The sequence below is a fragment of the Cariama cristata genome, unplaced genomic scaffold (assembly GCF_000690535.1).
Source record: "Cariama cristata isolate BGI_N322 unplaced genomic scaffold, ASM69053v1 scaffold23339, whole genome shotgun sequence".
Taxonomy (NCBI): domain Eukaryota; kingdom Metazoa; phylum Chordata; class Aves; order Cariamiformes; family Cariamidae; genus Cariama; species Cariama cristata.
The window spans coordinates 14,095-24,866 of record NW_009634393.1 but is presented as its reverse complement, the minus strand read 5'-3'; the positions used below and the strand labels follow the sequence as shown (position 1 = coordinate 24,866).

Here is a 10,772-nt window from a genome sequence, read left to right as displayed (position 1 = left end):
GGAGACCTTATTGCTCTCTATAGCTACCTGAAAGGAGGTTTCCTCTTCTCCCAAGTAACAAGCAATAGAACAAGAGGAAATGGCCTCAAGTTGCACCAGGGAAGGTTTAGGTTAGATATCAGGAAAAATTTCTTCACCAAAAGGGTTGTCAAGCACTGGAAGAGGCTGCCCAGGGAAGTAGCTGAGTCACCATCCCTGCAGGTATTTAGAAGATGTGTAGATGTGGTGCTGAGGGCCACGGTTTAGTGGTGGACTTGGCCATGCTAGGTTTATGATTGAACTCGATGATCTTTAAGGTCCTTTCCAACCTAAATGGTTCTATGACTTTGTCTAATTGCATGCTCTAATGATTTTATTTGGGATCTACCAATTTAACTGGGCATTCTAGTTTTGCATGTGACTGTTAAGAAAATTTGAAGCAGTATCCTTGTTCTCAGTAATATTTCCAACACATTTTTTTAAACAATATGTCTAGAGATGGGTGTGCTTTCAGTAGACTTGGATAACTGTAACTTAGTAGCTGTATAACTGGAACTTAATAAAAAAACCCAAAAAACAATGAACAAACAGGAAAAAAAAACCCAAACCCAGCAGGGTATAGCAAGTTGAATCCAAATTGTAGATCAGTTGACTCTAGAGCTAATAATGTATTATTTCTATGCAACTGGAAGTAATTGTCGTAAGAATTTAGCAGAAAAATGGAACACATGTTGGGAGATGCATGTTTTCAAAGTCTCTCTGTTCACTTTTCAGAATAACAATCTTCCAGTTTTTCTAAACCTGTTACTAGAAATTATCCGTATGATTTGAACATTCGTATGATGTTCACATAAGCCAAATATAATCATGATTGACGTAAAGAATTAGTTCCCGTCTCTTCTATGGAAAAGATTTGAGAATATTAAAATGTATTTTCTATGGAAAAGATTTGAGAATATTAAAACGTATTCTTCCTTTTTCCTTTTCTCCTTCTTAAATCTTAAAGACTTTATGGTTGAAATACATTGTATTTCTTTTAACCTTTACAGAATGCTTTAAAATCAGCAAATGAAAAGATAGTATCGGAACACCTTACCGTAAGTGACCGTTGCTTGGCTTGGCTGGCTTACATACATCTAACTGAATTCGGCATTCTCCCAGCCAAGTTCTATGATCCAGCTAATGCCAGTCCTTCAAGGATCATGAACAAAGAGCCATTTTTAATACCATGGCAAACAGTTCAAGATGTGAAGACTGATCCTGATATGCTGTTAGCTATGTTTGAAGGTAAGATTAAGGAGGTAAACTACTTAATACGTTGCTCACTTCTTGTAAATCAAGAAATATTATCCAACTTCTGGAATTTCAAGGCAGTGCAATATTGCTGGTGACTATGTTAAGCCATTGGGATTAATCCAGTGAATTTCATCTTGATTTGAACAGAGCAGTGAGGAAAGTCCATATTCTTGGGTACTTAACATACACTGAGTTTTTCAAAACCATAGCTTTTTCTCTGAACTATAATATTCTATCAAGGTAAAGACCAGTGGCTTGTGACAGTATGACATTGCAAGTTTTCTTGGGCTTATGCAAGCATAAAGCCAAGCTTCTGTTCTTGTTCTGTCTTACCCTCCTTACCCTCAATGGGATGCCTCAGTTGGAAAGTTACTTTCCTGGAAAATTAGTTTTCCCCTTAGAGGCAGAACAATGCATGTGTTTGTCTTCATTCAAAGTTTAAATAAACTAAATCTTTTAAATTTTTAAAAATAATTTTAAAAATGAAGATACTAGAAGAAATTGAATTCTTGACTTGTGGTGCTGCCAGAGGTGGGTTTTATAATAGCATGTTAGCCAGCAGCAATATTGAATTGCCACTGAGACTATATCTGTGCTGCAGGTGGTAATGTAGTGTGGAAATACTGAAGGATAGATTGAGTAGCCCAGCTGCGGGAGTGAAGGCAGTCTAGCCATGATAATGGAGTGTTCATTGTTGGGTACCTTTTTATTATGCTGAGAAGAAAAATAGCATCCTATGTTAGCTTTTGTCTCAATAGCTTTCAGTGGCTCTGCTGGAAATCCTGGAATGTAGTTTTAAATATAGTGATACACTGCTATCTGTAGTGAGGCTTTAACACTTCATTGGTAAGAAGCTTCCTGTTTCTTAAATGACCAAGGGATGAAACTTCTGAAAGACTTTTGTCTTTGCACTGTGGTGATAAATGTTAAGAAAGATGGTGATCTTTCTTTTTTTAATAATTTGCAAAAGCAGCACTCTCGGAAATACCTTTCCACACTTAAGTATTTTCATTATGTTAAATGTGACTTTTTGTTATGTTAAGGCTTCAGATAACTTTGACATTGCTTGGGGTCTAAAGGCTTAATTTTATACTTTTGTTTTGAAGATGCGGTCAAAGCATGTACTGATGAAAGCCTTGAGGCTGACAAAAGAATAGCTATCTGCTTTCCTCTCTACAGAAACATGATAACTTTGCTGAAGCTTCTTGAAAGGTAAGTTGTTTCAAGACATTTTTAATTGGAGTATTCAACTCTGCTTTTTTGAAAACTTACCTGTACTTTTGTTTAAGGTGGGAGTCTGCTGCAGAACTTTGTAGGTCTTTGTTGGAGGTCTGCCCTAACAACTGTCAGCTCTTGGAGAGTTTGGCCACCTTGTATTTGCAGATGGAGCAGACTGACAGTGCCTACAAAGTGTGGATTGGAGCTTTTGAGAAGAATCCTCAGAATGCAGAAATTTTTTATCACTTATGTAAATACCTTGTTTCACAGGTAATACTCCACTCCAAAACTCATTTTGTTGGTCTGCTGGCTTTATAAAGTTTGGGGTTTGTGTGTTGCTTCAAACACTTGTCAAATTGATTAATCTTCATGGTATTTTTGTAATGTCTAGTACCCCTTTATATAGAATTGACAAGATTAGTGACATGATTAAAGATCATCAAAGGAGTTACATAAAATCATAAATTTATAGTTTGGTTTGTTCTAATCCACTGTTAATATCCTTAACCAAGAATAACACACATTAACAGTAAACCTTGTAATATGTTTTCGGCTTTTTTCTGCTACCTGCTGACTGACCCAGCTGGACTTCATTCTTGAGAGAATGAAGACAATAGAGCATTGCAGAGATAGACACACCACTTGTTATTTATTGTGCTTAAATTGTTCTTGTCATTTTCAGGTTGATGTTTGATTTGAATTTTTTTTATTTTTTTAAAAAAAACACCCTAAAACAGGAAAGGTCAAGCAGTATTCTTCCACTGTTGCAAGATTTTGTGGCAGCTTTCTTTGAGAACACATGTCAGCAGCATGGTCCCATGGATCTCTTAAGGTACACTTAGAATATTTTTTTCTATTTAAATTTCAGCATTATTGGCATTTTCTTGAAAAACAAGACAGTCTAGAACTTTTAAACTGGTCTATTTTTAGCTTGGCATGTTTTGCTAAAACTTGATTAAATTATGGTTTGGTAGTTTATAAGGTTTATGCTTGTTGTTTGTGCATGTACACAAAATTGTAAAACCACAAGCATTTAAAGATGAAACAGCCAGCAAGTTTAATGTCTGAATTTGGGCAATGAAAATCAATCATATGTTTGGCAAGGTTTTTCTTTGTTAGTGTGGGGTTTTTCTGTTTTGTTTTTTTTTTGGTTTGTCGCCCCCCTGCCCCCCGAAGCTAGGAGCCTAAAATTACATACTTAAAATAGTATATTTGAGCACTTTCAAAAGACCTCAATCCAGAGGTCCAGCGTGCTATTAATGAGCAGATTATTATTGCTGAAAAGGCACAGGTTTGTATCTAGCCTGCTGTTGAATTTTAGCACCTAATTGAGAAACATGGAAGTTTTGAAATATGCACGTTCCCTAGAGTCAAAATCGATGCTTCTGAAGGCCTTCAAAGGAAGACCTTCTGTACTAAAACTTGTGCAGATAAGGCTTTGAAATGTTTTTTATCTCCAAGTTAGAAGTTAAATTTTATTCCTGCTTACATTTGTTTACATTAAATTTATTACTGGAAATGCAGCTTAGCTGACTGTATGTAGATGATTGTATCTTACTTTTGATGTATTTTATGTGGGGAGGGGGAAGTCTGAGATACAAAGCAACATTTAACTTTGTACATAATGAGGGAGTAAATGCTTTCTATATTAACTGTTTCTGTATTTCCATGTAATGCTTTTTGTAGAAATTCTACCTGGATAGAGTTAAACTAAAATCTAGGAAAATTGCATCTTTTTTAATATGTCCCATGAACTGGGATTTTGGAACTAAATGTTACATCCACATAGGACTCCTCTATGTAGAGGGATATTTTCACTTACTACTACTTTTTTTCTCCTGTAGATATCTCTTGAATTTTCCAATGCCAATTGAATTTACATCACCTTTCTATAAAGAACATCTTACAGATGATGTTGTAAACCAGCAAATACCATATCTGTGGCAGATCTACTGGTGAGACTCTCTGAAGTATTTCTGAGAAACAGCTGTTGGGTCTGAGTAAATTGCATTTTCAAAAGCAGAACGTTCATTATTTGCCTAAGGGTGTATCACTGTGGGTTCTTTCAATAAGTGATCTGTCAGTCCTCTGAGAACCTGCCTGCTGCACAACAGAGACAATTTTATGGGACTGTGGATTGCACATCAACTTAAACTCTCCACTTGAGAAATCTTTCAGAAATTTTGCGCTATGGGAACAGTAATAGGTGTGTTCATCTCACAAAATGATTTTTTTTTTGTCTTAGGTTACCTCTGCTCGTAGTGTTCTTCGTTCTGGCTTTCAGTTGTCTCCCTTTTATTTTACAGTAGTTTCCCCCACTCTGTTAAACTTTATTTAGCCCTGGTCTCCCCACCTTCCTTGACCCACTGTTTCAGCTGTTTATGGAGCTACTATCAACAGACTATACAAGTTGGAACTAGCTGCAGATGCCCCTTGGTAGCAAAGTAATACAGCAAAGTGACGTTTTCCTCTCTAAGAGATTTCAAAGGTGATGGATCTTTGTCATGTATACACAATCTTGTTCTTGTTTCCTTCACCGTTCCTTTTGATAGCAGCAGTATCCAGGATTGACAAGCACCAAAGTATGAGCCATCTGTAACTTATACTAGTATAACTGTGGTTACTGAGATGTTGATTCAGGCTGTTTAAGAAATTTAGCACTTCATGGTCTGGGTTTGTCAGTCTTCACAAGTAGCTATTTGACTTTTCAGAAATGCCAAACCAGGACAGTAAGTAAAGTAGCAAAGATGATAATCCTTCAGATACTGAGTGAGGACTCCTCAGAACTCCTTCAGCACTGTTGCTTGTATTTTTTTAATTGGTGGACAATTTATAGACAGGTAAAATGTATGGTTTTCAAGAAAATCTTTATATAAGGCTTAGATTAAGTTATCTTAATGTTTTCTTTTTATATTGTCCATTAATACCAATTTAATTTTTTTTAAAGAAAATACTTACCTCTTTGTAAGTTCAATTTTAGGTTTGGTATTTGCACAGTAGAAACATTGTTAGAAAGATACTTGAGGTCACTGTTTACTCTAGTCATTAGGGACCTTAACTTAAGTTCAGATGCTCCTGTATTTTAGCACCTGTTTTTAAGAGGAACATCAATGCTCTTGAAATAAGTGCCTCAGTTTCAGAGCTAATAATTGAGTGCTGCTGTGGTTGAGTTTTGCTACAGTAAGTGCCTGGATATTTGGGCCTATGTATCCATCTTTCCTTTTTTCAGATACAGAGGACAAAAGATGTGAAAATTCACTTTTACTGAATGAAAATAGTCAGATTGAAATCAACAAAACCTCAAAGCTTGAGAAGCAGTGTTTACTTGGAAAGATCACTGTGTGTATGTACACATGTGTATGTGTGTGCACAAACGAATGTACACACTTTTTTAGAAAGAGTAGCAAATTGGTGATTTAGTTTGTAGTTCTTGGGGAAAGCAGGAGTAGAGTCAGGCACTCTGATTATGTGACCCTAGTCAGAAGGGTTCAGTAGCAAGGTAGCAGCATCAGCTGTCTCTTATTTTACATTTCTGTAGTCTTCCCCTTCATGTGTGGTGTGTTTTTTTTTTCTCTTATGACTTACTGAAAATCTTACCTCTTTTTCACTGTTACTTTAGACTTTGAAATAAGGATTGTTCACTGAATCTTGGTCAAAAAATGTGTCTGTTTCTGTCTTTGGTGAGGTCCTGACCGTATGTTTGGTCTGACCGTATGTTTCTTTGAGGAGCCGTGGAACAAAATTAAGGGTTTTTTTGACTATTCTTGTCTTTTTTTTTTATCCTGACACTATCAGCATATTACTACACCAGATCCCCAGTAGTATTTCTTCCAGAATGCTAATTTTGTTGTCACAGTCTGATACCATTTCTCAAGTGGTTTTAATCTTACTTTGAAATTGGTTTTCTGGAGCTTTTCAAATGGAAACTCAAGACTTGTCTCCATTCTGTAGCAGTCAGAGCATGCCTATTAAAAGGACTAGTAAAAGGGCACTTTACAAGAGTAGAAAACAATTCATAATATCTCATTTCTATTTAAGTTGAGTTGCATTTTAAACTGCATGGTTTCTGTAATAGTCCTCCTTATCTGCAGTTGAGACTTACCCATTTTAGTAAGTTGACTGATAAATTAGTCCCGAATGCTGCTAAACTGAAAACGCTGGTTTTTCGTGCATCTCAGAATGGGAAGCTCTTCATTGTTTCTGACTCATAATATGCAAGAACATGCATTGTTTATGACATACAACACTCTTTTAATATGAACAGTTTGTGCCAGTCTCTTCACGCAAGTGTTGGTGAAGCACTGGATGCTTATGAAGCAGCTCTGGGGGCAGTGATGCAGCAGGAAACTGTTCAGAACATCTGGCTGGAGTAAGTTCTTAAGGGAAGAAAGTAAATTAATCTCAAAACTATTAAGTGAAGGCTACCAGAACCATCTTTTGTCTTTTTTTTTTTCTCTTCCAGTTACCTTGTTTTTATTAATAGCAAAGTTGTTGGATCCAACAACAAAGTTCAAGAATTCAAGCTTTTTACTGACCTAGTGAACAGATGTCTGGTTACAGTCCCCACACGATACCCAATTCCTTTTAGTACTGCTGATTATTGGACCAATTATGAGTTTCATAATAAGGTAAAAATGTGTCTGTGGACAGTTTTAATTAAACAAAGAGACTGCTGAGCTTCTAGGAGGTACCTGTAATTTGCTTGTTCAAATACAGCACCGGTAGATATGAACACTGAGAGCTAGGAATGAGTAGAAAAAGAAAGAAGTATCTGAGGAGAGTAGTGTTCTGAGCAGAAGAGTATCTAGCAGTGACTTTTTGAATAAAGGGTGTGTAAGGCAAAGAGAAACTTCATTATGGCATGTCGTAGTACTGTGAATACAGCTGTTAATGACAAACTATTCTCTCCTAGAGAAAAGAGAAGTGTAAGGGAGGGAAGAGATGGTTGAGCAAGAGGGGTCTGCAGAGCTGTAACACTGGCAGATGGAGACAGTATTTAAGCTGTTGGTTTTGATCACAGAAATTACAGTGGTTGAAGAACAGAAGAAATAAAGTACGAGTAGAAACAAGCTGAGCACTTGTATGGACAGAATAAAGCTTATAGAAATCCAGGGTCTCATTTTGCTAACATCCACTGTATTTCTCTTTACTCACTAAATGCAGGCTAGAAGGACTAAAATATGTGGTGTTAGCAACTTGACACTAACTTTTTATTATACAAATTGATTTCTGTACCCTTGAAGGATAAGGTTTGTAGTTGATAAGGTTTCTAGGTGGTAACTCACTATAGTCATAATGTCCATAGTTTGTCATTCCATTATTGTTAGCAAAATTAGACAGCTGTAAAGTGGATTAATGTTTATAAATCAAATTCTACAGGTAATTCTTTTTTATTTGAGCTGCATTCCAAAATCTCAGCATTCCAAAACCTTGGAACGGTTTTGTTCTACCATGCCTGCTAATCCTGGACTTGCACTGAGGTATGTAAAAATACTTATAGTCAAGACAAACAGCTGGTTAACATAACTAATTGTTTTTGTGCAAGATATGCATGATTTGCTTTCTACTACAAAAGCAAAACTTCCTCTGTTATTGCATGTTGCTTGAGGCATATTGTGCCTTCTGACATCATCTCAATCTTTCTTGTATTTGACAAGGTTCTGTTCTATCTACAGAAGAGTTATAATTGTACAGGAATTAACTATGCATTGTACATCATGAATACAAATGGTCACAATTTCAAGTGTGTAGAAAAATGTCAGATACATATAAAAATCTTGTTGCTGCTTAATGATCTATTAAAAGTATAGTTTCAGCATAGGACAAATAGAAATGGACACACTGGTGTATAACAGTGCTACCTTAGGGTTTAACTTGACATTTATTTAGCAAAGATAAACTATTCTTAATTTTGAAAAAAAAATCTTACAGGAAACAAAAATAGTTAATGTAAGCATCACACTGATTCTTGAACAGTATTTCAAAATGTACTCTTCCAGGATTAGAGAGTCCATGTTTTACTGTATTCAGCTGCAGAGAACTCATGAACATTTGACTGAATAATTTTGGAAAATCCCCAGACACTGTTTGTCGTCAACAGTGACCCCAAAGAATTCAGAGCAGGACTTGAAATAGGAGTGTGTGGTTGGGGGCGTGAGGAGAGGAGGAGGAGAGTATGGTACACCTGCCTTTGGCACACAAAGTTGAATGGCTGCATTTTAAACCAAGTTGCAATTCTGTCTAGATGGAACTTGCAGCTTCTGTAGACAATGTTGATACTACACAAAATGGATGAGCAGAACTGACTGAACAGTATCTCCTAGCCACATGGCTATACAACCAATTAGCCTCCTTTCAAATATAGAGTTAACTTGTGCATGCTAAAAACGGACCTTGTAATGTGCCAAGATCATGTTTTCCTTCTGATTTCACACTTGTTAGTTACTCTCTGAAAGTGTATCTTAACTTTGTTTTGTTCTGAGAGCACGTTCAGTCAATATCGTATATAGTGGCTTGTTATTTTTTTTTCCTACTTGCAATTCTTGGCTCAGATTAGGTATAATATATTTTATGTAATGTGTTTGTATCTTTGGATTGCTTTTCTGTTCCTGATGATTAGAGCAGTGTTCCTTTCTTATGAATGCCTTTTACAGACTGCTTCTGCGATACTGGGAGGAGAGCAATGTTCAAATTCTGAAACTGCAAGCCAAGATGTTTACATATAATATCCCAACATGCCTGGCCATCTGGAAAATGTAATGCAACAGTCATACATCTGTTTTCATAGATATTGCTTTTGTTTATAAGGTTTACATCACAAAGGTAAATCTGAAACATTGTTCCAATTGGGCTTGTACTGGAAGTCTCTCTTTCATTAGTTTATTTAAACAGTAACTGTTTGCTATGACAGAGGTACTGTCACCTCTTTAATATGAGAAATGGAATTTCCCTCTGGGGGAAACTTATGTGAATGGATATTATGCAGATAAATATGAATGATGTATTTACAAGTTGCCTTTTTAATTCAACTATTGACTTCTGTCTTCCCCTCTCTACCCCCCCCCTTTATATATCACAATAGCAGTAATCTCCATTATCCAGTGATGCTGAACTGATCTTTTTCTTCAGTGTTTGTTCATAATGGGGAACCACTGAAATGTCTTGCTCATGTAAGGTTGTTTTTAAAAAATGGCTTTTTTTATCTTTTCACTGTAGATTAACATCATTGGAAGTTAGTTTCTTCTCAAGGAATTTGTAATTCCATTCCACAGTCAGTATTCTGCCACTAATGGCATTTAAAATGATTCAAAAATAAATATTTTTATATATTTCTTTTCCTCAGAGCCATTGCTGCCGAATGCTTTCTAATGGGACAAAGAGAAGTAAGTTAACACGGCTTACTAAAATGAGTAATTATAAAATTCTATAAAACTTTTTTCATACCTTGGCTTTATTCAAAGCAACGTTCATTTCTTAAACCCAAGATTTCTAGGTAGTTGAAATCCCCTATGTATAAACACCGAAGCATTAGTCGCAAGTGTGAGAAAGATCTTTGGCAATCAAGGTAGAATGGATTATATCATGAGTACTTGTGCATACTGTTTGTGCGTATCTTTCCCTTACTGCGGGGGCTGTATTCTTCTCCTACTTTTTTTTTTTAACCTGGAGGAGATTGCTAGCACTTAAAATACAGTAGAGGGAAGGAAGGATTGTTGTGTTGAAAGATGCTAATGACTATCTTTACAAGTAGTTGGAAGGGTGGATCTGCCAAGCCAGTGTATATAGAGTTTGAGTAGGTCCTGACCCCACCAAAAACATCAGTTCTTTTTCTCCAAAAATAAGAACTTTACTAATTGGTACTTTGGGGAGGGAAATATTTTTATCACTCTGTATACAAATACAAGAAGATTTTGGCACAGCAACTGAGTCGCTTTTCGGTTCAAACAGAATGGATCTTCCTGGTATTGTTGCTGTCACCTTCAAAGTATTCTTCTGCCTGTGGAAAGATGCTGGGTATTAGGGGGATCACGAGCCCCTGGGTTTGTGACTCGCCACTTGCTTGTGGTGTTTCTGAGCTGCTTCTCTGCTGTATCTTGTGTCGTTCTTGTAGTGGCTGATTCTCAGCATCCTTCTTTTCTGTCAGTAGTCTTTCTTTTGAAACAGTATTAAAGCTTTAACTGATGTGTAATGGGTAGCGTGGCTATTGTTAGACTCACATATGAAACCTTTCCTTTCCTTTTTTTACTGTCTCCTAGAACATTTAAAAAGAACACACACCC

General features: G+C 36.3%; 1 protein-coding gene across 1 annotated transcript in view; it reads left to right on the top strand.

Moving 5' to 3' along the window:
* Positions 1–1,028: 1,028 nt before the first annotated feature.
* LOC104167022 (zinc finger C3H1 domain-containing protein-like) overlaps positions 1,029–10,772 on the top strand; it is a gene marked incomplete at its 5' end in the record, with an annotated part of 11,845 nt that continues 2,101 nt past the window's right edge. Inside the window, 10 exons of the mRNA XM_009707142.1 lie at positions 1,029–1,266; positions 2,382–2,487; positions 2,565–2,763; positions 3,231–3,325; positions 4,338–4,448; positions 6,758–6,862; positions 6,956–7,121; positions 7,873–7,973; positions 9,147–9,248; positions 9,836–9,875. Coding sequence (XP_009705444.1) covers positions 1,029–1,266; positions 2,382–2,487; positions 2,565–2,763; positions 3,231–3,325; positions 4,338–4,448; positions 6,758–6,862; positions 6,956–7,121; positions 7,873–7,973; positions 9,147–9,248; positions 9,836–9,875 — 1,263 coding nt within the window. The remainder of the gene's footprint in view (positions 1,267–2,381; positions 2,488–2,564; positions 2,764–3,230; positions 3,326–4,337; positions 4,449–6,757; positions 6,863–6,955; positions 7,122–7,872; positions 7,974–9,146; positions 9,249–9,835; positions 9,876–10,772) is intronic.